Source organism: Mustela putorius, unplaced genomic scaffold (assembly GCF_011764305.1).
Source record: "Mustela putorius furo isolate JIRA1106 unplaced genomic scaffold, ASM1176430v1.1 tig00000487_pilon_pilon_pilon, whole genome shotgun sequence".
NCBI classification, from domain to species: Eukaryota; Metazoa; Chordata; class Mammalia; order Carnivora; family Mustelidae; genus Mustela; species Mustela putorius.
In genome coordinates this window covers 6313219-6337823 of record NW_025421399.1, presented here as the reverse complement: position 1 = coordinate 6337823, position 24605 = coordinate 6313219, and the positions used below count along the sequence as shown (strand labels likewise).

The window sequence follows — 24605 nt, the reverse complement described above, 5'->3', positions numbered from 1 at the left end:
TGCCTCCGCTGGGCGGGGGAGGAGGAGGTCTCGCGCGGTTCCCGAGGCCGCGGCCCGCCACCCCGCCCCCCTCCGCCGCGCGCAAGCGCGGACAGTCCGCACGCATTCTACGTAACGGATGGCGGAGACTACGTGAAGAGTGGCTTAGCGTGACTGAGCTACCTAGTTCGACTGCGTCCTAGAGAGATCGGGGGCAGGAAAATCGCGGTGACCGCTTAAGTGGCAGCCGGTCCTAGAAGCGGCGGCTGCAGGAGCGCTGGGCCGGGTTCTAGCCGCAGTTCAGGTACGAAACGGGCCATGACGCGTTAGTCGGTGGGGCCCAGCCAGGCCGACCAGTGACTTTTAAGTTGCGTGGCCTAGGCAGGTCCCGTTTCCCACCCAGCCCCACTAAGTCAGGCCCGGGGTGACATGGATCGCGCCTTCTCACCTCTCCTGGCCTTCTTAAAAACAGAAAACAAACTTCGTCCACCCCAAGGCCCATTTTCTCTTGGTCTTCGGGGTTGGGGTGATTTTGACGTTTTTGAGAACTTGCCTGCAGAGCTACGGGCAAATGCCAGCTAGAAGGGCAAAGTTACAGGAAGCTACAGGGTGCAACAGGAAGAATGGAGTATAACCGTTAGGATGAATTGATTCTCCATGGTGGGAAAGAATAGACCCCAGTGGCTTAACAGAAGCAACAACCTCTGGCTGCTTTTCTCGGAAGCTTTCTGACATGAGTCCGTTTGTATCCGAGGGGTGTAAGGAGACAGGAAAATATCTACATGTTTTTCAAAAGTCTGGTAGTCTGGTAGTTGTCAGAAAGGCCTAATCTAAAATGACAAGTGGACGCGTGGGTGGCTCTGTGTTAAGCGGCTGCCTTCGGCTCAGGTCAGGATCCCAGCATCCTGGAATAGAGTCCCACATTGGGCTCCTTGCTCAGCAGGGAGCCTGCCTGTGCGCTCGCACTCTCTCTGACAAATAAATCTTTAAAAAAATAATAAAATGACAAAAAGGAATGATTTCCCCCACTTATTCCTCTTCAGATTTTTAAGTACAGACCCAGTTACCCAGAGACCACCCAGTGAGCTAGGGAGATAACTAAACCAGACCTGTTAGTGCTTGTGTTCCCTGCCCCAGGACTCTCAAGACTGGGAGGCCTGGCAGGGAGTTGTGCCTTTGAAAAATGAGATGACAGGTGCAGCAGAGAAACTTCTCAGAAGGAAGGCCAAGATATAAGTGGCTTTGATAACTTTAACCCAAATAACCTTGAAGAAGCTGTGGTACAGTGCTGAGTTATCTTAGAAATGTTTCTATGATGTGAACATTCTAACTGGAAGTTGTGATTGAAATGATGACTTTTTTGCAGTTATTCAAGTTGTCTGTGCCAATGTTAATCTTTATTTGCTTCTATTTGAAAAAGTATAAGATTGAGATTTGGACAGGGAAGCTCTAAGAATTAAGTTTTTTAAATCTTAAAGGGTGTTCATAGGCACAGGCCTTGAAGGAAGTAAGGAGAAATAATATTTATTGAATGCCTTTTATATGCCGGCACATATCTCCTGTAATACCAGCTACATCCTTATGAGGCAAATAGTGAATAGGTATGTGGGGAACAGGGAATTTTAAGTAATTAGTACAAGATCATATGGCTCGTAAATGGTACTGCTGATGTTTTAAACCAAATGTAACTCAACCAAAATATGTGCTCTTTTTCACATTTCTTCCACTTTTAACTATAATAAAAGATTATTAAAGGAACTAGAGATATTTGGAGACATATCACAAACCTCTTTAAGGTTACTGTTAACCTGGTGCTAACCTCCAAGACCAGATATTGGAAAGGATATGCCGTTGGCCTGTCTTTTATGGCATTTCTCACATTATTTGTGCCTTTCAAATTTTATTAATTTCGTTCAATTTTAAGTACATTTTTTTCTTTCATTTTTAGATTTATTTACTTATTTGAGAGAGAGAGAATGCATGAGCACGGGGCGGGGCAGGGGGAGAAGCCGACTCCCCACTGAGCAGGGAGCCCAGTCCCTTGGACCATGACCTGAGCAGAAGGCAGACACTTAACCTACTGGGCCACCCAGGTGCCCCTAATTTTAACTATATTTCTTGATCAGCCATGGATTGCAAGGTATTGGGCAATAGCCTTTGATAGTGAACTGATTCCTTTAAGAGTCTACAGTGTTATATAAATATGAGATACAGAATATTCACTATCCCAGAGCACCTTGAAAGAGTAGTGCTCACTCCCTTTACCACCCACTCACCTCGCTCAATCCCCGCATTCTGGCTTTCATTTTGACCACTTCCTTGCAGTTGCCAATAGTGATTTTGTTACAAGTATTTGGAAATTTCTGGTCCATGTTTTGCTTGAACTTTCTGCAGCAATTGAAACTGAGTTCTTTTCCATCTTAGAAACATGCTTCTCCTTTGACTTCTATAATACCACTTTGACAAGAGTCCCTTCTTTTTTTTCTTTCTCTTTTTTCGTTTTTTTTCCTCTGTGATGAGAACTTTTTAACATCTACTCTTTTTTAAAATTTTTTAAAAAATATTACATTTATTTGACAGAGAGAGAGACAGTACAAGCATACAGAGCGGCAGGCAGCGGGAGAAGGATAAGCATGCTCCCCTCCAAGCAGAAACCCTGACACAGGACTCCATCCCAGGACCCTGGGCTCATGACCTGAGCCAAAGGCAGACCCTTAACTGACTGAGCCACCCAGGTGCCCCCATTTTTTTTGCTAACCATTCCTTCTTAGTTTCCCATTCCAGTTCTTCCCATTATGCCCACCTCTTAGCTGTTATTTGTTATTTGTTTCAAGAGTTTTGGTGTTTGTTTTTTAACCTAATTCTTAATACTCTTTGGGGAGCTCATCTATTCTGGCATCCTCTCTATTTCTATCTTAGTTGGGCTTCTGTCCTGAACTCCAGACTTCTGTTTCAAACCACTTCCTTTTCTCCCTCTGTAAATAGGTAATAATTCCTTTTTATAGGGAGTTTGTGAAAATCAAGAGGTAAATGTTAATCATCTAACATACTACACCTGAAAACACTCCAAACTTTTCAACAGGTACTAAATTTAATTTATCCCCCCCCCGACAATTTTCCTCCTTTGTTCTTTATCTCAAAGATGACTTTGTTCAGTTATGATTCAAGCCAAAACTTAGAATCACCCAGATCTTCCTTTCCCACATTCCTATATCCAGTCACTTTATGCTGACCAGTATAATTCTTAGTAATGTCAAGTTGTTTTCCTGTTCATCCCCAATAGCATTGCCAGTTCAGTCTTGTTTTATCTCTTACCTAACTATCTCAGCCACTTTTACTTTTCCTGTCTCAGGTACATTCCACCTGAAATCCAGTTCACCTTACATATGAGTTATCAGGGTTAATTTGCAAATCTGAAAGTGCCATTCTCCTACCTAAACTCTTAGTTGATTCTAAGCACCCAAACTTCTTCGTGTGGTATTTAAGTAAGGATCGCATGATCTGGCTCTTGCTTGCCTTCCTAGCCTAATTTCCCTGACTTGGGTCTATAAACCCAATGCTCCACTTTACCAGACTTCTAAGATACCAGGGCTCTGTGCTATAGCTATCCCATAGTCTGCAGCACCTCTTCTTGAGCACAGAAACCATGCTTTTTTTGTTTTATTTTTTATTTTTAAAGATTTCATTTGGGGCAGGGCGCCTGGGTGGCACAGTGGGTTAAGCCTCTACCTTCAACTCAGGTCATGATCTCAGGGTCCTGGATCTAGGACTCTCTGCTCAGTGGGGAGCCTGTTTCCCCTCTCTCTCTGCCTACTTGTGATCTTTCTCTCTGTCAAATAAATAAATTAAAATCTTAAAAAAAAAAAAAGATTTTATTTATGTGTGAGAGAGAGAGTGTGCACGTGCGCATAAGCAGGAGGAGTGCCAGGCAGAGGGGGATGCTAGCTCCCTGCTGAGCAAGGAGCCAGATGTAGTACTCAATCCGAGGACTCTGGATCATGACCTGAGCCAAAGGCAGATGCTTAACCAACTGAGTCACCCAGGTATCCCTTATTTTTTTAAAGAACTTTTTACAAAAGCACATCATAGAAAAATTAAGAAGTAAAGGCAAAATGCCCATTATCTTACCATACAAAGTAACTACTATGATACACATCCTTCTAAACCTTTTTGTTGTTGTGTATTTGCTTCTAAAACAAGAGGGGTTCTTAATTCATTTGTAACAATTTTTAATGGACAAAAAATAAATTTGTTTTTTTGTATGTACCCACAGTTTAACCCCACAGTTTCAAATTTTTTACTATCACAAGTAATACTTTCAGTAACACATCTTGAAGCAAAAGTATCATGCAAATTTATGATATTTTCCTTCTGTTGGCATAGTATTTGATGTGATGATGTGTTCAGTGAGGGTACATTTGATTAGATATAGTAGGATCATCTTATGGAAAGCAGCGAGAGCCAGAAGAATTTATAATACTCTGTAGGAATTGGTTAGCCTTTCATGGTTATTGAATTCTTACGTAACAAAAGTTGTGTTTTAGAAAGGCAGTGTGTTTTTTTGGGGAAGAGAAGTAGGGTCGGGGCACCTGGGTGGCTCAGTTGTTAAGCCGCTGCCTTCGGCTCAGGTCATGATCTCAGGGTCCTGGAATCGAGTCCCACATCGGGCTCTCTGCTTGGCGGGGAGCCTGCTTCCCTCTCTCTCTCTGCCTGCCTCTCTGCCTACTTGTGATCTCTCTCCGTCAAATAAATAAATAAAATCTTAAAAAAAAAAAAAAAAGAAGTAGGGAATAGGGAGAGAATTGAGATGGGGAGACCATTTAAGATAACACTGATTCTTCAGCAGGTGTTGATAACTTGGATTGTCATGGTGGCTTTGGGAACCAAACAAGGAAACACAAGGATTTGATGTCTGATTAGATATGAAGGAGAAAAGGAAATGAGAAAGTAGATATCTTGCTCTTTTCAACAAGTAAAACTGGAAAAATGGGATTGATGTTAACATAGAGATAGAGAAATTTAGGTATCTGTTAATTTTGAGATGTTTGTAGGGCAGTGGTTAGCAGACTGTAGCCTGAAAGACAGACTGTCTTTGTATAGTGTATGAACTAAGAATGGTTTTTACATTTTTAAAGGGTTGTTTTAAAAAAGAACATGTAATGGAGAACAGTATGTTGTACACAAAGCCTAAAATATTTATTATTTGACCCTATTCAGAAAAGTGTGTAGAGCACAGAACTGGACATGTCTGTTACACAATTGGTGCTATAAGGCTGGTGTTTAGATGAGAGGGGAGGACTAGAAATACAGCCTAAATAGATTTGATGGTTTAACTCTTAAGTACTCTTCAAACTCTAGATCACAGGTACTCCCTTTTTTGGGTAATGTCTTAACCTGTTTGGTATGATGATTTCATTGTCATCTATGTTTTCATATCGTTTGGCACATTTTTGTCACAGATCTGATTTCATTATATTTGTTGGTTTGGAAACTTTTTTAGATCGTGGAATACCTAGTGTTCTTTTCAGAAAGCTGTGAAATGCTGATGTATTTAATTCCATCATGTACACTAGGAACAATTTTGTTAGAAAAAAATTACTACTTTAAGTGATGTGAAATCACAGCACTGGCTTACAGTTGAGAAGCAGGTTGAGAAGTGGTTCACAGTAGGGATTCTGGGGGAATAACTGGTTTCAAATCATAGCTCTGTGCCACTTGGTATCAGTATTACTTAGCATCTCTGTGCTTCATTTTACTTATCTGTGAAACGGAGATGTTAATGCTACTTTTCTCAGAAGGTTGTTATGAGGATTAAGTTAGTGGCTTCTTATAAAGCCTTTAGGACAGGGCCTAGAACTTTTGTATCTTAAATGTTTGCTTTGATGATGATGATGTTCATATATCACACACAAAGTTGACCTAAGGATGAAAGGTTTTTTCTATTCACGAATGATTGCTAATAGATAAACAGTTGCATTTTGTTATTTCATTATACTACTTCCCACTTCCTAAATGCTTAGGATTAATACATAGTGTTAATGGAAATCAACCTAAAGGAACATATGGGTGGCTCAGTAGGTTAAGCATCTGCCTTCGGCTCCAGTCATGATCCCAGGATCCTGGGATCAAGTCCCACATCGGGCTCCTTGCTCTGTGGGTAGCCTGCTTTACTCTCTGCCTGTTTTTCCCCCTTCTTGTGCTCCTGCTCACTCTCTCTCTCTGACAAATAAATAAAATCTTAAAAAAAAAATCCACAAAAAATAACAATAATAAAAAAAGAAACCAAAGAAATTAAATGACTTATCCAAGATCTCACAGATAACTAGTGACAGAGTCCAGACTAGAACCCAGTCCTCCTGCCCCTTACCTCACTGCTCTTTATATAATGCTATCTGAAATGAATTATTAAATTTTTAAAAGCAAGAGGGTCACAGATTTATTTTTTAACTATTTACAAAATTTGATTGGTATGTTTAGAAGAATAGCTGTCTGTTTAGCGTTTTGGTTCATTTTTTTAACTCATTTTTAGGTGCAATGAAAGCCTTCCTTGCTTTCTGTGTTGTCCTTTTGGTGTTCGGGAGTGTCTCTGAAGCCAAGTTTGATGATTTTGAGGATGAAGAAGACATAGTAGAATATGATGATAATGACTTTGCTGAATTTGAGGATGTCACAGAAGATTCTGTTACTGAAAATCCTCAGCGGGTGATAACAACAGAAGATGATGAAGACGAGACCACTGTGGAGTTAGAAGGGCAGGATGAAAACCAAGAGGGAGATTTTGAAGATACAGATACCCAGGTGAGGTTCTTTTTCTTGATTTTGGAAAGTGGAAGGATGTGAAGATTTGTAACTGGCACTTTCTCCAGACATTAAAAGTAACACCCAGATCTAAGGAGATCTTTACTCTCTGCTATCTTCACTTTTGTTCAGTAGGCAGAGTTCTAGATGTTTTGTGGTATGTTCCATCTTTTACATTGATAGAAGAATGAATTGTATTTTTCTTCTCTATGGAGACCCTGGTTGAAAGGGGTGGAGAATGGATCCTGTGTGTGGGTGGGAATTGTGTCAGTTCAAATGCATGGAGAGTTAGCATTTGTTACAAATATGTAATATTTCTGTGTTCTGTGCTGCTACTTACATGTTTTGTTTTCCTCTACAAATGTTGCCTACAAAAATGAGATGCAATTGCTGGGCACCTTTGTAGGGGAAAACAGATTGTTCCTGCTTTTTGTAGGAGGGAGATACAGAGAGTGAGCCATATGATGATGAAGAATTTGAAGGTTATGAAGACAAACCAGATACTTCTTCTAGCAAAAATAAAGACCCAATAACAATTGTTGATGTAGGTATACCGGATTCTGAATTCCAGACTAACCAACAAAATATCTGGCTGTTATTAATCCCAGAAATATAATTAGTGACATGTAGCTGGTGTTGATGTAATAGTGAGAATTTGACATCAATTCTAATGATAAAACTCCACACCTAGAGAAGCAAGCCCTATTTTTTTTTTCTAGTCTTCTAATTGTATTTATCAAGGAATGATGAAGAGACTGGAAACTGAGTTTATTTGGTTGGTAGGACTCAGAATCAAGTTAATAGAAAGGGCTTTCCAGTTTTTCATTCCATTTGATTGTCCTAACATTTCCTTAAAGAGTCTTGCCAAAAGCTGACCAAAATGGGCATATTTTTCAATGTATAACCATATTCAGTGACAGTTACCTAAATTATCCACTTCCCTTATTCCTCTTTATCCCATGAGTTAGACTCCATCCTTCAACCTCACCCAACATTAAGTGGAATGATTGTTCATCTTTAGGTGCCTGCACACCTCCAGAACAGCTGGGAGAGTTATTATCTAGAAATTTTGATGGTGACTGGTCTGCTCGCCTATATCATGAATTATATCATTGGGAAGAATAAAAACAGCCGTCTTGCTCAAGCCTGGTTTAATACTCATAGAGAGCTTTTGGAGAGCAACTTTACCTTAGTAGGTAAGTTAGGCTAATATAAATCCAGCTGCATGCCTGATCGCCACCTGGTAAGAACTGTTTATTCTCCTCAATATAAGCATCTAACTGCTTTCATGCACTGCGGAAGAGGATCCTTTTTTTTCCTCTTAGGAAGGATTCCGTTTTTATTAGGTCTCACGTAGTGGATTAATTGCATCTATAAAGTAATCTTCTAATTTTTCATTAATCAGTAATTGCCAGTTAGCAGTTATTGATTAACCTCTTCTGATTGGAATGAGATAATTAGTGCTATTAAAACAAGTTGATAGAAGTCTGCCTGGAAAAAAGGAATTTTGGCATTTCAGGTATCTTGATAAATGCTTTCATTTCATCATTTAGAAATTAAAAATCCTTGGGGCGCCTGGGAGGCTCAGTGGGTTAAGTGTCTGCCTTCGGCTCAGATCATGATCTCAAGGTCCTGGGATCAAGCCCTGCATCTGGCTCTCTGCTCACTGGGGAGCCTGCTTCCCCCTCTCTCTGCCTACTTGTGATCTTTCTCTGTCAAATAAATAAATAAAATCTTAAAAAAAAAAAAGAAATTAGAAATCCTTTAGAATTTCCTCACATTCTGGGAACTTTAGTTTTGGATCCACTGAAAAGGTATGCACTGAAGGACCTTAGAGGAAGCCCTGTATGTGGGTAGTGTAGGGAGTAAGCGACTCAGTTTGGCCTTTCACACATTGTTTACTTTTAGTAAGCAAGTATCCATCTCAGCTCTTCCGCTGACTGTTTCCGTGTTATGCTAGGTACTTTGCATACATTGTTTCTTGTTTTTTTTAATTTATTTTAATAAACATATGTATTTTTATCCCCAGGGGTGCAGGTCTGTGAATTGCCAGGTCTGCACATTTCACAGCACTCATTGTAGCAAATACTCTCTCCAATGTCAATATCCCCACCACCCTCTCCTGTCCCCCCTCCCCCCAGCAACCCTCAGTCTGTTTTTTGAGATTGAGTCTTTTGATCCCATCTTCTTTCATTTTTTCTTTTCCTACCCCCCAAACACCCAACATTGCATCTCCACTTCCTCATATCAGGGAGATCATATGATAGTTTTCTTTCTCCGGTTGACTTATTTCACTAAGCATAATACCCTCTAGTTCCACCCACGTCGTCACAAGTGGCAAGATTTCATTTCTTTTGATGGCTGCATAGTATTCCCTTGTATATATATACCACATCTTCTTTATCCATTCATCTGTTGATGAACATCTAGGTTCTTTCCATAGTTTGGCTATTGTGGACATTGCTGCTATAAACATTCAGGTGCACGTACCCCTTCAGAGCACCACATTTGTATCTTTAGGATATATACCCAGTAGTGCAATTGCTGGGTCATAGGGTAGTTCTATTTTCACGTTTTTGGGGAACCTTCACACTGTTTTCCAGAGTGGTTGCACCAGCTTGCATTCCCACCAACAGTGTAGGAGGGTTCCCCTCTCTCCACATCCTCGCCAGCATCTGTCATTTCCTGACTTGTTGATTTTAGCCATTCTGACTGGTGTGAGGTGGTATCTCATTGTGGTTTTGATTTGTATTTCCCTGATGCCAAGTGATGTGGAGCATTTTTTCATGTGTCTGTTGGCCATCTGGATGTCTTCTTTGCAGAAATGTCTGTTCCTGTCCTCTGCTCATTTCTTGATTGGAGTATTTGTTCTTTGGGTGTTGAGTTTACTAAGCTCTTTATAGATTTTGGATACTAGCCCTTTATCTGGTATGTGGTTTGCAAATATCTTCTCCCATTCTGTCAGTTGTCTTTTGGTTTTGTTAACGGTTTCCTTTGCTGTGCAAAAGCTTTTGATCTTGATGAAATCCCCTTAGTTCATTTTTGCCCTTGTTTCTGTTGCCTTTGGCGGTGTTCCTAGGAAGAAGTTGCTGCGGTTGAGGTCAAAGAGGTTGCTGCCTGTGTTCTCCTCAAGGATTTTGATGGATTCCTTTCTCACATTGAGGCCCTTCATCCATTTTGAGTCTATTTTCGTGTGTGGTTTAAGGAAATAGTCCAGTTTCGTGTGTGGTGTAAGGAAATAGTCCAGTTTCATTCTTCTGCATGTGGCTGTCCAATTTTCCCAGCACCATTTGTTGAAGAGGCTGTCTTTTTTCCATTGGACATTCCTTCCTGCTTTATCGAAGATGGGTTGACCATAAAGTTGAGAGTCCATTTCTGGGCTCTCTATTCTGTTCCGTTGACCTGTGTGTCTGTTTTTGTGCCAGTACCATGCTGTCTTGATGATGACAGCTTTGTAATAGAGCTTGAAGTCCGGAATTGTGATGCCACCAACTTTGGCTTTCTTTTTCAGGATTCCTTTAGCTATACAAGGTCTTTTCTGGTTCCATATAAATTTTAGAATTATTTCTTCCATTTCTTTGGAAAAAATGGGGGGGATTTTAATAAGGATTGCATTAAATGTGTAGATTGCTTTAGGTAGCATAGACATTTTGACAATATTTGTTCTTCCAATCCATGAGCATGGAACATTTTTCCATTTCTTTGTGTCTTCCTCAATTTCTTTCATGAGTACTTTATAGTTTTCTGAGTATAGATTCTTTGCCTCTTTGGTTAGGTTTATTCCTAGATATCTTATGGTTTTGGGTGCAGTTGTAAATGGAATTGACTCCTTAATTTCTCCTTCTTCTGTCTTGTTGTTAGTGTAAAGAAATGCAACTGATTTCTGTGCATTGATTTTATATCCTGACACTTTACTGAATTCCTGTACAAGTTCTAGCAGTTTTGGAGTGGAGCCTTTTGGGTTTTCCACATAGAGTATCATATCATCTGCAAAGAGTGATAGTTTGAATTCTTCTTTGCCGATTTGGATGCCTTTAATTTCTTTTTGTTGTCTGATTGCTGAGGCTAGGACGTCTAGTACTATGTTGAATAGCAGTGGTGATGACTGACATCCCTGCCGTGTTCCTGACCTTAATGGAAAAGCTTTTCAGTTTTTCTCCATTGAGAATGATATTTGCAGTGGGTTTTTCACAGATGGCTTTGATAATATTGAGGTGTGTGCCCTCTATCCCTACACTTTGAAAAGTTTTAATCAGGAAGGGATGCTGCACTTTGTCAAATGCTTTTTCAGCATCTATTGAGAGTATCATATGGTTCTTGTTCTTTCTTTTATTAATGTATTGTATCACATTGATTGATTTGTGGATGTTGAAACAACCTTGCAGCCCTGGAATAATCCCACTTGGTCGTGGTGAATAATCCTTTTGATGTACTGTTGGATCCTCTTGGCCAGTATTTTGGTGAGAATTTTCGCATCTGTGTTCATCAAGGATATTGGTCTGTAATTCTTTTTTGTTGGGATCCTTGTCTGGTTTTGGGATCAGGATGATGCTGGCCTCATAAAATGAGTTTGGAAGTTTTCCTTCCATTTCTATTTTTTGGAACAGTTTCAGGAGAATAGGAATTAATTCTTCTTTAAATGTATGTTAGAATTTCCCTGGGAAGCCGTCTGGCCCTGGACTTTTGTTTGTTTGGAGATTTTTGATGACTGTTTCAATCTCCTTACTGGTTATGGGTCTGTTCAGGTCTTCTATTTCTTCCTGGTTCAGTTGTGGTAGTTTATATGTCTCTAGAAATGTATCCATTTCTTCCAGATTGTCGAATTTGTTGGCATAGAGTTGCTCATAGTATGTTCTTATAATTGTTTGTATTTCTTTGGTGTTGGTTGTGATCTCTCCTCTTTCATTCATGATTTTATTTATTTGGTCCTTTCTCTTTTCTTTTTGATACGTCTGGCCAGGGGTTTGTCATTCTTACTAATTCTTTCAAAGAACCAGCTCCTACTTTCGTTGATTTGTTCTATTGTTTTTTAGTTTCTATTTCATTGATTTCTCCTCTGATCTTAATGATTTCTCTTCTCCTGCTGGGTTTAGGCTTTCTTTGTTGTTCTTTCTCCCGCTCCTTTAGGTATAGGGTTAGGTTGTGTATTTAAGACCTTTCTTGTTTCTTGAGAAAGGCTTGTACCGCTGTATATTTTCCTCTCAGGACTGCCTTTGTTGTGTCCCACAGATTTTGAACTGTTGTGTTTTCATTATCATTTGTTTCCATGAATTTTTTCAATTCTTCTTTAATTTCCTGGTTGACCCATTCATTCTTTAGAAGGATGCTGTTTAGTCTCCATGTATTTGGGTTCTTTCCAAATTTCCTCTTGTGATTGAGTTCTAGCTTCAGAGCATTGTGGTCTGAAAATATGCAGGGAATGATCCCAATCTTTTGATACTGGTTGAGACTTGATTTATGACCCAGGATGTGGTCTATTCTGGAGAATGTTCCATGTGCACTAGAGAAGAATGTGTATTCTGTTATTTTGGGATGAAATGTTCTGAATATATCTGTGATGTCCATTGGTCCAGTGTGTCATTTAAGGCCTTTATTTCCTTGTTGATCTTTTGCTTAGATGATGTGTCCATTTCAGTGAGTGGAAAGTCCCCTACTATTATTGTATTGTTGTCGATGTATTTCTTTGATTTTGTTATTAATTGGTTTATATAGTTGGCTGCTCCCATGTTAGGGGCATAGATCTTTAAAATTGTTAGGTCTTCTTGTTGGACAGACCCTTTGAGTATGATATAGTGTCCTTCCTCATCTCTTATTATAGTCTTTGGCTTAAAATCTAATTGATCTGATATAAGGATCAGCTTTCTGATCAGATATATATATCTGATATAATATATCAGCTTTCTTCTGATGTCCATTAGCATGGTGCATTGTTTTCCATTCCCTCACTTTAAATCTGGAGGTGTCTTCAGGTCTAAAATGAGTTTCTTATAGGCAGCATATTGATGGGTTTGTTTTTTTATCCATTCTGAAACCCTGTGTTTTTTGATTGGGGCATTTAGCCCATTAACATTCAGGGTACCTGTTGAGAGATATGAATTTAGTGCTATTGTATTGCCTGTAAGGTGACTGTTACTGTATATTGTCTCTGTTTCTTTCTGATCTTCTACTTCTAGGTTCTCTCTTTATTAAGAGGACTGCTTTCAATATTTCCTATAGAACTGGTTAGGTGTTTGCAAAGTCTCTCAGTTTTTGTTTGTCCTGGAAGCCTTTTATCTCTCCTTCTATTTTCAACGATAGCCTAGCTGGATATAGTATTCTTGGCTGCATGTTTTTCTCGTTTAGTGCTCTGAATATATCATGCCAGTTTTTTCTGGCCTGCCAGGTCTCTGTGGATAGGTCCACTGCCAATCTAACGTTTTTACCCTTGTATGTTACAGACTTTTTTTCCTGGGCTGCTTTCAGGATTTTCTCTTTGTCGCTAAGACTTGTAAATTTTACTATCAGGTGACGGGGTGTGGACCTATTTTTATTGATTTTGAGGGGCATTCTTTGCATCTCCTGGATTTTGATATTTGCTCCCTTTGCTATATTAGGGAAATTCTCTACAATAATTCTCTCCAATATACCTTCTGCTCCCCTCTTTCTTCTTCTTCTGGAATCCCAATTATTCTAATGTTGTGTCGTCTTATGGTGTCACTTATCTCTCGAATTCTCTCCTCATGGTCCAGTATTTGTTTGTCTCTCTTTTGCTCAGCTTCCTTATTCACTGACATTTGGTCTTCTATGTCACTAATTCTTTCTTCTGCCTCATTTATCCTAGCAGTAAGAGCTTCCATTTTTGATTGCATCTCATTAATAGCTTTTTTTATTTCAACTTGGTTAGATTTTAGTTCTTTTATTTCTCCAGAAAGGGCTTTTATCTCGCCAGAGAGGGTTTCTCTAATATCTTCTATGCCTTTTTCGAGCCCAGCTAGAACCTTGAGAATTGCCATTCTGAACTCTAGATCTGTCACTCTGAACTCTAGATCTGTCACATTACCAATGTCCGTATTGATTAGGTCCCCAGCCTTAGGTATTGCCTCTTGTTTTTTTTTTTTTGTGGTGAGTTTTTCCGTCTTGTCATTTTGTCCAGAAAAGATTTGCTTTCTCCTCCTCTGGAATACAAATCACTGTTCTCCTTGGTAGGTCACATTGGTCTTGGCTGGGTTTCTTGTTGATCTTCTGGGGGAGGGGCCTGTTGTAGTGATTCTCAAGTGTCTTTGCCGGAAGCGGAATTGCCCCACCCTTACCAGGGGCCGGGCTGAGTAATCCGCTCGGGTTTGCTTTCGGGAGCTTTTGTTCCCTGAACACTTTCCGTAGAGTTCCAGAGGATGGGAATGAAAATGGTGGCCTCCCAGTCTCTGGCCCAGAGGAACCGGGAACTCCGGGTCCCACTCCTTAGTGCGCCCTCAGAGAAGAGTGCCCAATCGTTCCGTCTCCTTGGCCTCTGGCAGCGCTTGGAGAAAAGTGCTCAATGGCTCGCGCTTGGCGAAAAGCGCTTGGTCGATTTTGTCTCCCTGGCCTCCGGCTGTGCTCCGAGCTCACCCAGCCTGTGCCCGGTTCAAGGTAACCCGAGCTGAGAGCTCACTCCTCAACTTTGTCGCTGTAGCTGGCTTCCCCACTCTAATACCTGCGAGTTCTGCGACACTCAGACACGCCCGGTCCTTCTGTGACCCCGCGGGACCTGGGATTACGCTGACCCCACATGGGCTTCCCCACGATTTAGCCTCTGGAGCGATGTCCCTCCATGCAGCAGACTTTTAAAAGTCCTGATTTTGTGCTCCGTTGCTCCGCCGCTTGCTGGGAGCCAGCCCCCTTCCCCCGCAGTCTATCTTCCTGTCACTTTGGATTCACTTCTCCACAGGTCCTACCTTTCAGAAAGTGATCGATTTTCTGTTTCTAGAATTGTTGCTCTTCTTCTCTTTGATTTCCCATTGGAGTTGCTTGTGTTCACAATGGTTAGATAAGCTATCTAGCTGATCTCCGGCTACCTGATATCGTTTCAGCCTGCTACTTCCCTGCCATCTTGACTCCTCCCCCATTGTTTCTTATTTAATCTTTGCAACAATACTCTCAGTTGGATATGTTTTTATTTTCTTAAGGAGGAACAAAAGTCCAGAAGTATTAAAATTTGTCTAAGCTATTAAATTGCAACCATGATATTAGAACCTAGTCTGCCTGCTTTTAGTGTCCATGCTTGCTCTCTCCACTGTACCAAAGTATTTCAGGGTCGTTTTTGACTTGGAAATTAGGGGAAAAAATGAACAGCCTTTAATGCCTTCCACTACCCCTTATGTTTTCATTTGGTGTTTTGGTCTGCTTTACCTTGTGTCATTGAACAATTTCTTTTATACACTTAATGAATTAAATGAAGGAAGAAATGATTGGTTCTCGATCTAAAATACAACTCTTAATAGCACTATTACCATGCTGCTGTTGGAAAACTAAACTTGGTTAAAGTTAATCCATAGGAGACATAGGAGGGAACGATGAATAGTTCTTATTAATGGTATTTTTTTATTCACTGCAAAGGAGTTTTGTTTTATCTAACCTTTGATAGAGACATTTAAACTGACTTTGCTCCATTTTGTATCTACTTTTGAGAAATTTATATTCCAAACTAATCATCATTATCTACAAGTAATACTAGTAGAGTCCGTGATTGTTTTTTTTAAGATTACATTTTTCAGTAATCTCTACACCCAACGTGGGGCTTGAACACACAGTCTGGAGTTCAAGAGTCCCATGCTCTACTAACTCAACTAGCCAGGCACCCCTAGAGTCCATAGTTTTTTGATGGAGACAAAGAGTATTAAAAGGAATGATGACCATCTATTGTATGTCCAAAGGAGAGTTCTGTAAGATAGTAAAGCCCCCACATTTTCAGCAGATCACATTAAGTGGTTTTACCCCCAGGGGATGATGGAACTAACAAAGAAGCCACAAGCACAGGAAAGCTGAACCAGGAGAATGAGCATATCTATAACCTGTGGTGTTCTGGTCGAGTATGCTGTGAAGGGATGCTTATCCAGCTGAGAGTAAGTATGGAATTTCTGGTACAATGGGTATCTTCCTTAATTGTTTTCCAGTGTGATTCCAAATCCAAATTCACTATCTCATCCTTTCTTTTTTAGCTAAAAATAAAATATAAAAATCATCTTTCTACTAATTAGCAAATGTAGATTATATTTCTTAAAATATTCGATTCTCCCTTCATGGTCTTTTCTTTATAGTAAAAAAGAGTTGCAACTATTCTTTTGTTTTTTCAGTTCCTCAAGAGACAAGACTTATTGAATGTCCTGGCCCGGATGATGAGACCAGTGAGTGATCAAGTGGTATGTATTCTACCTGCTGGTTTTCTCTGTATAGATTAAATTCTTAACTTCTTAGAGTTTATTCCATTCCTGGATGAATTGTTTGAATTTGAAGCAACTTGGCTCCCTTGTCGAAAATAGACCTTTTTCTGTTTAGATGGCTTATCTTCTTCTTAGTGTACCAACCATGGAGAGTAGGGAACATGTGTTTTTTTGTAGGGAAGGAGATAATACTCTATCACTAGGTAAATTAGCTGAATCAGCCTGGATGATGGAGGGGAAAATAGTTGTCACAGTTTGCTCTCACATCTCACTCTGTGCCTCGTGAATGCTTTGATCTTTGACAATAAGGTGGGTTTCTTAAATATTTTTTGCTTCAAGTAATATATCTTGGGCTGAATAAGTTCAAATCATGATCTGGGGACCTTATTGTTTTGTGTATCTTCTTCCCTTTATTTGTATCAACAGGTTAATCTGCAAATTGTGTCCTTTGCCAGAAGTGCCAAATCCCCCCCCCTTTCATTCATTCAACAAATAATTGTGCTGGCTCCCACTGCTATGAGAAACCAAAATATACTGAAAAACACAGTTTCTTTTATATAAACTAGAAGAAAAGAGATGTCTACATATGTGTCAAAATACAAAGTAATATTTGGTTAACAAATACTGTATTAGTAATATGATTAGATACTTAGAAATGTCATTAGATCAAAACTCATGTTATTATTTTAAAGGCCTCATATTTAGTTGCAAATCTATATCTTTTACTTATTTTAATTTTTCTAATATGGCCACTGATGGTTGGTTTAATCCACTAATTTTTAAAGCCTCATCAGTTAAGAGTCCTCTGTCATTCTTTCTCCTACTAGATACCGTCTTATTAGGTAGGAAACGAGATTTTGATGCCTCTTCAGCTATCCTTTTGTGGAAATTACTCTTTAGAGTGGTTTTTTTTTTTTTTTTTTTTTAAAGATTTTTATTTATTTATTTATTTGACAGACAGAGATCACAAGCAGGCTGAGAGGCAGGCAGAGAGAGAGAAGCAGGCTCCTGCTGAGCAGAGAGCCCGATGCGGGACTCGATCCCAGGACCCTGAGACTATGACCCGAGCCGAAGGCAGTGGCTTAATCCACTGAGCCACCCAGGCGCCCCTAGAGTGTTGTTTTAATCATTTTCAGTTCTTCCTTGAAGTAGATTTAGTATCTTTTCTTGAGTCAGCCATTGTTTTATCTCTTATTTTTTCTGCAAAGATAAACAGCCTTAACAAACACGATTCTCTGTATTTTTCAGTCCTTTTTCTGGGTTTTGTTTAGGTGTTTTGTGTAACTTCTGCTCAGTGATGAAAGAGCAGAAAACCTTTCCTTTTAGAGCTGCCATCTTTCCAGGTCTTTGTTATATTTCCCTACTTTAACACTGCCCTCTATATACTGATAATTTTTGACCCAGACATTTTAAGATATAGTTAGGATGACAAATGTTTTATCATACCAGACTCTTGAGGTTTATAACTTTATCTTCCTGGTCCAGTGCGGTATATTCAAAACTGTTTATCTGTGGTGTTTTCCAACATGAAGAGCCAGTTCTCTGGTTGTCCAGATACCAGCTGTGTGTCCAACAATTCAGTTCAATTCACATCTGTCTTGGAGTTAGGGCCAGACTCCACAGGTTAAAGTCTCAGTTCCATAAGACTGTTCACACTTCAGATGCCACTTGCAGGTCTCAGGCAAGTCTTGGACTTCTGAGATTACTGGGCTATAAATCAAGAGTTCCCATGGCCCTTCTTTGGGGTCCCGTAGTTTGTTAGAATGGCTCCGAGAACACAGGAAAACATTTTTATTGGCGGGGTACAATTCAGGAATAGCCAAATGGAAGAGAGGCAAGTTATTGGAGTGGGAGTGGTATGCAGAGGGCTTCCAGGCCCTCTCTGGATACACTGCCCTCCCAGCAAGTCCAAATGTTCAGCAACTTGAATTTTGAGAGCCTGGGGTCCTCTTTTTAAGGTCATTCAGGTTGTTGACAGAAGTCAGCTCCCCATGGTTTTAAGTCCCCATTTTCTTACTGTTGCCAACTGGAAACTATTCAGCTCCTAGAGACCATTCTGAAGTCTTTGCACATGGTCTCCATCCCCCACCCACCCCCATAAGCCCTTTCCCAATTCAAGTCTTTTCTTCAACTAGGGTGCAGACCATTTTGAGGGCTTACTTGATTGGGTCATTCCTAGATAAAGTCCCTTTTGACTCAGTGTCATCTGTTCAGCAGCCTTCTGCCACATGACACCACATAATCACAGGAGTGATAGCCACTGCACTCCCAGCTTCCTCTCACATTCAAGGGGAGGATGTAGACACCAGGGGGTGGGACTCTCGGGGGTCATCATAGGACTCTGCCTATCACAGAACCTAACAGGTGAGTTTTGTTGTTGTTTTTAAAGCAAATAAAAGTAACCATGAATGATGAAGACATGGATACCTATGTATTTGCTGTTGGCACTCGGAAAGCCTTGGTGCGACTACAGAAAGAGATGCAGGATCTGGTATGTCTCACTGTTTTCAACTCCAATACATGTAGAACTGTTCCTCCTTATTACATAGGCATTCAACTCTAAAGCATAGGGTAATTAATTATATCATTTGATTTGTTAAGCACCACTTTGAAATAGGTCAGAACATATTATCTTGAGGAAAAAACGTTTGTGTATAATAAAATATCATGTCTTACCTTCAATTACTTCTTCCTCTAGAGTGAGTTTTGTAGTGACAAACCTAAGTCTGGAGCAAAGTATGGACTGCCAGATTCCTTGGCCATCCTGTCAGAGATGGGAGAAGTCACAGAAGGAATGATGGATACAAAGGTAAATGCAACAGAAGACCTACATTTGCAGACCATAGCAATTACAGGCGCTCCCCCTAAAAGTCACATTGCACAGCATTCTTCATTTTATGACATTGCTCCATCCCTTTCCCACACAAACATTAAAATACGTTCTTTAAGCAATGGATGAACTTGTCAAAAGACAGTTTGCTTAGTCAAGTACTTCTCTCTGAATCAAGAGCAATTTATTCCTAGGATTGCTAATGGCTTTCATGTTTTTCTAAAAGGACTATAGCATTGATCCTTATCACTATGTCATTTAGTCCATTTTTTTCCTAGCTTCAGTTAGTGTAGAAGAGGAAAAATGTATTGAGAACCATTTCTTACTGTTGGTTATAGAATGGTAACAGCCAGCATATCTTAGCATCACAAAAGTACAGAGTAGCTCAAAGACAGTTCTAATGTAAGTTCAAGGTGATGTGTTTATGAAGAGTCCCCTGAAATTATTTTAGGTTTTATCTTCATGCATTCATTCTTGTTTAGAACATTATTTTGAGATATAATTTCAGCTGCTCACTAAGAAGAAATTTGATCATTGGTGTGACTAAAGGTGCTATTTAGAGAGATCCCTTATCTAAATTTCATTTTTTAAAAGCTTTAACCCTAATGCTGTTGTGAAAAATCAGGGAGGATTAAGGAGTGACTATCATTATGAAAAAAGGGAAATGCATTAAACCCTACTTTAAAAAAATTTTTTTTTCTTTATTTCAGATGGTTCACTTTCTTACACACTATGCTGACAAGATTGAATCCGTTCATTTTTCAGACCAGTTCTCTGGTCCAAAAATTATGCAAGAGTACGTATGAGATAAAAAAAAATATTGAAATTAACCATCCCCATTAGCTTTCTGTGTTGAAACACCTGCAAGGTGCTTCTGCAATTTATCTTAACAAATGAGTGAGGGAAGTTGATGACAGGCTTTCTAAGCTTTCCTTCGCTTTGACTGCATGTGTCATGAAGGTAACTGAAAATTTATGGGCGACAAAGAGATAAGCCCCCCGTTTGCAGTGTGTCGCCACATGGATGCATCAGCCACTCAGTGAGGTAGATGAGACTCTTACAGGTTGGCAGATACTAAAGAAAATGCAATTGCTAATCTCTTTGTCCTTTGTAGTCAAAGTTTTTTTTTTTTCCCCTTTTAAATTTATGATACAAATCTGTGATTTTGCTTTATGTTTGACTGCAGATCTCTGCATTTTATTTCATGGCCTTTTTGGCTTCCTTCTTTGAATAGTTGGGTGATTATATTCTTTTCTAGTATATTATCAGATGCTCTCAATGTGCAGAGTTTCTGGCTTCAGAGTAATATTATTTGAGTATTCATATTCAGAGCTTAAATTTGTTGCTTGAAATCACATCCTATCTCAGGAGTGCATACTTATTTAAGTTTACCCTTGGTGTAGAATTGGTTCTGACCTAAATTTTCGGTTAAGGGTCTCTCTCACATAATCTGTGGAGTTAAATACAGTTAAAAGCCAATCTGGATTTTATTTGTATGTCAGAATTATTCAGGACCTTATTCCTGTGGATAGTGTTGCATTCCTTGCCTTGCTTAATAATATCACTGTGGGCCAAGTATCATGTTGTGACATTCATGAAGCCTTTAATGTGTGAGGGAAAGAGGGAGGGTCGATAGTTAAAGATTACAAAGGAATCTTTGGTGAGTCAGAACTAAATTATATATGGTATAGTAGATCATTTCTAAATTAATTCTGAGCCTGACTCAAAAATAAAGATGCTTCATTATAGGGAGATAGAGTAGGAGTTGGAAATAAAATATAAAAATCCTTCAAAATAAACAAAAATATTTTTAAAAATACAATCATCATACTTAAATATAGGCTCATTCGGGCTCCCCAGGTGAGAGGAATATATCCTGCCTAGGGAACAGCACTGGAGGTGTTCAGGTATAGGATAAAGATCACTTGGGAATGTATCCATCAGATAAGACAAGTGGACCAGGGACCTGTAAAGCTCCTTCAGGCTCTGAGATTATATGTAACTGGGGATGCCAAGCCAAATACTGTGCTGATTATCTGCAGGAATCTGTTCATCTAAATGAATTGGGTGATAGACGTGACTGGGAAGTATCTCTCTTATGTTCTTTCTAAATAACCTTTCTTTTATGACAGGGAAGGTCAGCCTTTAAAGCTACCTGACACTAAGAGGACACTATTGTTTACATTTAATGGTAAGTGTTCTGTAGTCTTGCCCAAGTTCTTCATTTTCTGTGAGAGGATCTTAAGGAGAATATTGTTCCTTTATGACAGCCATAAAAAGCTACATTAAAACCCACCCATGCCTGCCAGCTTGTTGGTTTTGGGGTTTCTTCAATAAGAGATCCTTCTGTTTATTTTAATTTCTATTTTCTGCTGCTTTTTAGCTGCCTAAGACACTTGGAGAAAGGAGTCTATTAATACCAAAAAAAGGAATGTGGGGGGATTAGTTAATTAATTAATTAATTTTTTTAAAAAAGAGTTGGGTGACCCAGAAGGATTAGCTGCCATTAACTCAATAGGAAAATGGCTTTGTTTTCCAGTGCCTGGCTCAGGTAACACTTACCCAAAGGATATGGAGGCTTTGCTACCCTTGATGAACATGGTGATTTATTCTATTGATAAAGCCAAAAAGTTCCGACTCAACAGAGAAGTAAGACCCACAGCCTGTATTTTAAGTTGGCACCTTTTATTGTTGTTTTCCCACGGGGGGAGTCAGAGAGCAATGATTTCAGCGATTTTATCTTTGCTAGTTGACCTCAAAGTGCTAAATGGAAATAGTTTTATAAAAGTCCCTAAATGGGACTTGGTTCTGTTTGATTGAAATGGATTTCTTACAAATCATCTTGTTTCTTGGGGAAAAGGGCAAACAGAAAGCAGATAAAAACCGAGCTCGAGTAGAAGAAAACTTCTTGAAGCTGACACATGTGCAAAGACAGGAAGCTGCACAGTCTCGGCGTGAGGAGAAGAAAAGAGCAGAGAAGGAGCGAATTATGAATGAGGAGGATCCTGAGAAACAGCGCAGGCTGGAGGTAAGACCGATGTTTCTTACCCTGCTTAATGGTAAAACTAGGGCTTAGAAGGGCACCTTCTAATTACGGTAACATAATTACTTCTAATTATGCATCATTGACTGTAAAGGTAATTCTGTGTAGGATGTACACAGGCTTAAAAGTTTAGCATTTTCTCTGCACTTGGGGCATTATTACTTAGTTGATAGCACTATTAAGAACAATAAATAATCCATCTTCCTCAAACCAGGTTAGATGAAGCCTGTGATCCTGGAGAATGATATAAATTATCCTGTCCCCAGCACAATCCCATTTTGAAAGTTCCACTCTCATCTTTCAAGCCAAACACTTAACTGAAAGAAATTAGGAATTTCAGTAGAAGCCAGCACATGTGCCCTGTGGTCCAATGCATCTTGTTTTATAAAATGTTTAATTTGATTATAGAATTAGAGAATCCTATTTTTTTTGTTTGTTTATATTTATGCACTGAAGTATTGTGCTCAGGTTTAATGTCTACACTTATAAGAAGAGATGCACCATTAATAGCCTAATTTCTGAACTGAAGTACACATCCTTGGCAGATAACATGTAAATGTTATGATGAAAGTTGGGTTAGTGTTTCCTGGGTATAGGAAAAATCAGAATAACAAAATTGCTTAAATGTAGTGTTTAGTTTCTTTCTAATTTGAGGTTTTAGTTACCGTTACTTCACTTTAAGCTAATTTTCATTAACCAGCATAGATATTAGCAGTTTTTATAACTGTCTTTTGGAAAGTTATAGACTATAGACTAGGTTTTTGAATAATATATGCAGTGTTCTAGTTTTGTTTTTTTCTATGTGTGCTTAGAGCTTAGTTTGGATTCCCTTTCTTTCTCTAGGAAGCTGCCTTGAGACGTGAGCAAAAGAAATTAGAGAAGAAGCAAATGAAAATGAAACAAATCAAAGTGAAAGCCATGTAGAATCATCATAGAGACCAGAGTCCTGATGCTACCTGTAAGCTCTGAATTCATGGGAAACATAAAAAATACCAGTCCATTTCTCGTCTTAAAGGCCAAACACTCCCAAGTGACTAAGAAATCCTTATTTCATCACCTGTTCTGGTTTTGGTTCGGAGTTTTACAGAGGTTATAGAGGCAATGGAAGGACTCTGTTTCAGTAATTCTCTTCCAGATAACCAAATTATTTTGATTACTTTATAAAAGGAATGATACATGAATCTGTGTGGTTTTAAAATACTTTTAAAATTATAACATGAATCATCAGTGCTTTTAGTGCTTTGATGTTTGAAGAAATATCATGAAATTTATAGATACATAATTAGATTGTTGCTCTTTGTTTAAACTGGGTAGTTGCAAGGCTGTAAAGACTGACTCTAAACCAAGTTTCCACAAATAACTATTGGAATTGCACAATACACATTGCTTGGTGTTTTCTTCTGTGTGTACATTAACTTTGTAAAACAGTAAAATTTAGAACACTACATGTGGTATTGAAATTTCAGGGACTCAAAACATAATGTAGTTCAGTGTATGTTTTGTAGGTGGGAGGTGCTGATGACAGTGTTAATAGGGTTTAGGATATTTACACGTACATGGAAAATTCTAAGGATAGGTAGTACAGGAGCACAGTTTTTTCCTGAGCGGATAGATACCATGAGCTAATGACAATGTGAATGCTGTATTTAAGTGGTTGTTCGTTTTCCTTGAGTAACAAATGCATGAAAAATTAACTGCTTCACCTAGATCAGATCAGTGGTCTGTGTGAAGTTACACATGTTGTTCTTTCTTGGTTGTTGCAAACTATTGGGTGTGTTCATAGAGAAGCTCTGTTCTCTGTGTTATGGCCGTGTCCCTTTGCTTTTCCTTCTGCTTTTATTTCTTTCACAGTTGAGGCTAGATATATTGTTTCAAAGAAATAGCCATGAATATGCATAAATACACTTTTAAAAATGAGCTTTCCTAAACTATTGAGAGTTCTCTCTGCCTCTTGAGGAACTCTTGGGGGAGAGGCCCATCTATCTGCACGAGCATTTAGCTTGTTCAGATCTCTGCATTTTATAAATGCTTCCTACTTAAGAAAGCATTTTTTAAGTCACTGCTTGTACCAGGTAATTTTTGCTGGGGATGGGAAAAGGTTGGGTTTTTTGGTGGGAGAGGGGTGGGTGGATATTTTTTGTTGATGCTTTATGTGCAGGTGTGTTCTGAGGCAATAACAAATTGCTGTGAAAGCAGTATGTGCTGCTGCCTTTGTAACTGCATGGAAACTTTTCACATGGATTTTTCTCTAAGTTAATGCAGAAATGTGTAAACTGGGAGTTGCAAATGTAATATTTTTTTTAACAGTTCATGAAATTAAGTTATTAAAATAACAAAATAACATAAGATTTAATTACTTTAATGCTATATAATTCTAGAATTAGCCTTGTTTTACGAAGTTTAAAATACATTTTAGAAATCAAAGTTGATATGCTTAGCTATCTTTTGATTATTAAAAGCTTTCTTAAAGTCCCACACATTTGGACCATGGCAGCTAATTTTGTAATTTAAGCATTCATATGAACTACCTATGGACATACATTAAACTAATTGACAAAAA

General features: G+C 39.0%; 2 protein-coding genes across 2 annotated transcripts in view; one reads left to right on the top strand and one right to left on the bottom strand.

The window, feature by feature from the left end:
- The window catches only part of DDX42 (DEAD-box helicase 42), a 62379-nt gene extending 43435 nt beyond the window's left edge, over window positions 1-18944 (bottom strand). Inside the window, exon 1 of the mRNA XM_045080895.1 lies at window positions 18849-18944. The gene's annotated coding sequence lies outside the window, so the exon portion shown is untranslated. The remainder of the gene's footprint in view (window positions 1-18848) is intronic.
- CCDC47 (coiled-coil domain containing 47) lies at window positions 69-24605 on the top strand. Its single transcript, XM_004749189.1, has 13 exons — window positions 69-283; window positions 6509-6777; window positions 7214-7321; window positions 7799-7973; window positions 15733-15854; window positions 16086-16151; window positions 18562-18663; window positions 18871-18981; window positions 19713-19798; window positions 21135-21193; window positions 21542-21651; window positions 21863-22030; window positions 22889-24605. Exons 2-13 carry the CDS (start codon window positions 6514-6516, stop codon window positions 22967-22969), a joined length of 1452 nt encoding a protein of 483 aa, XP_004749246.1. The 5' UTR covers window positions 69-283; window positions 6509-6513; the 3' UTR covers window positions 22970-24605.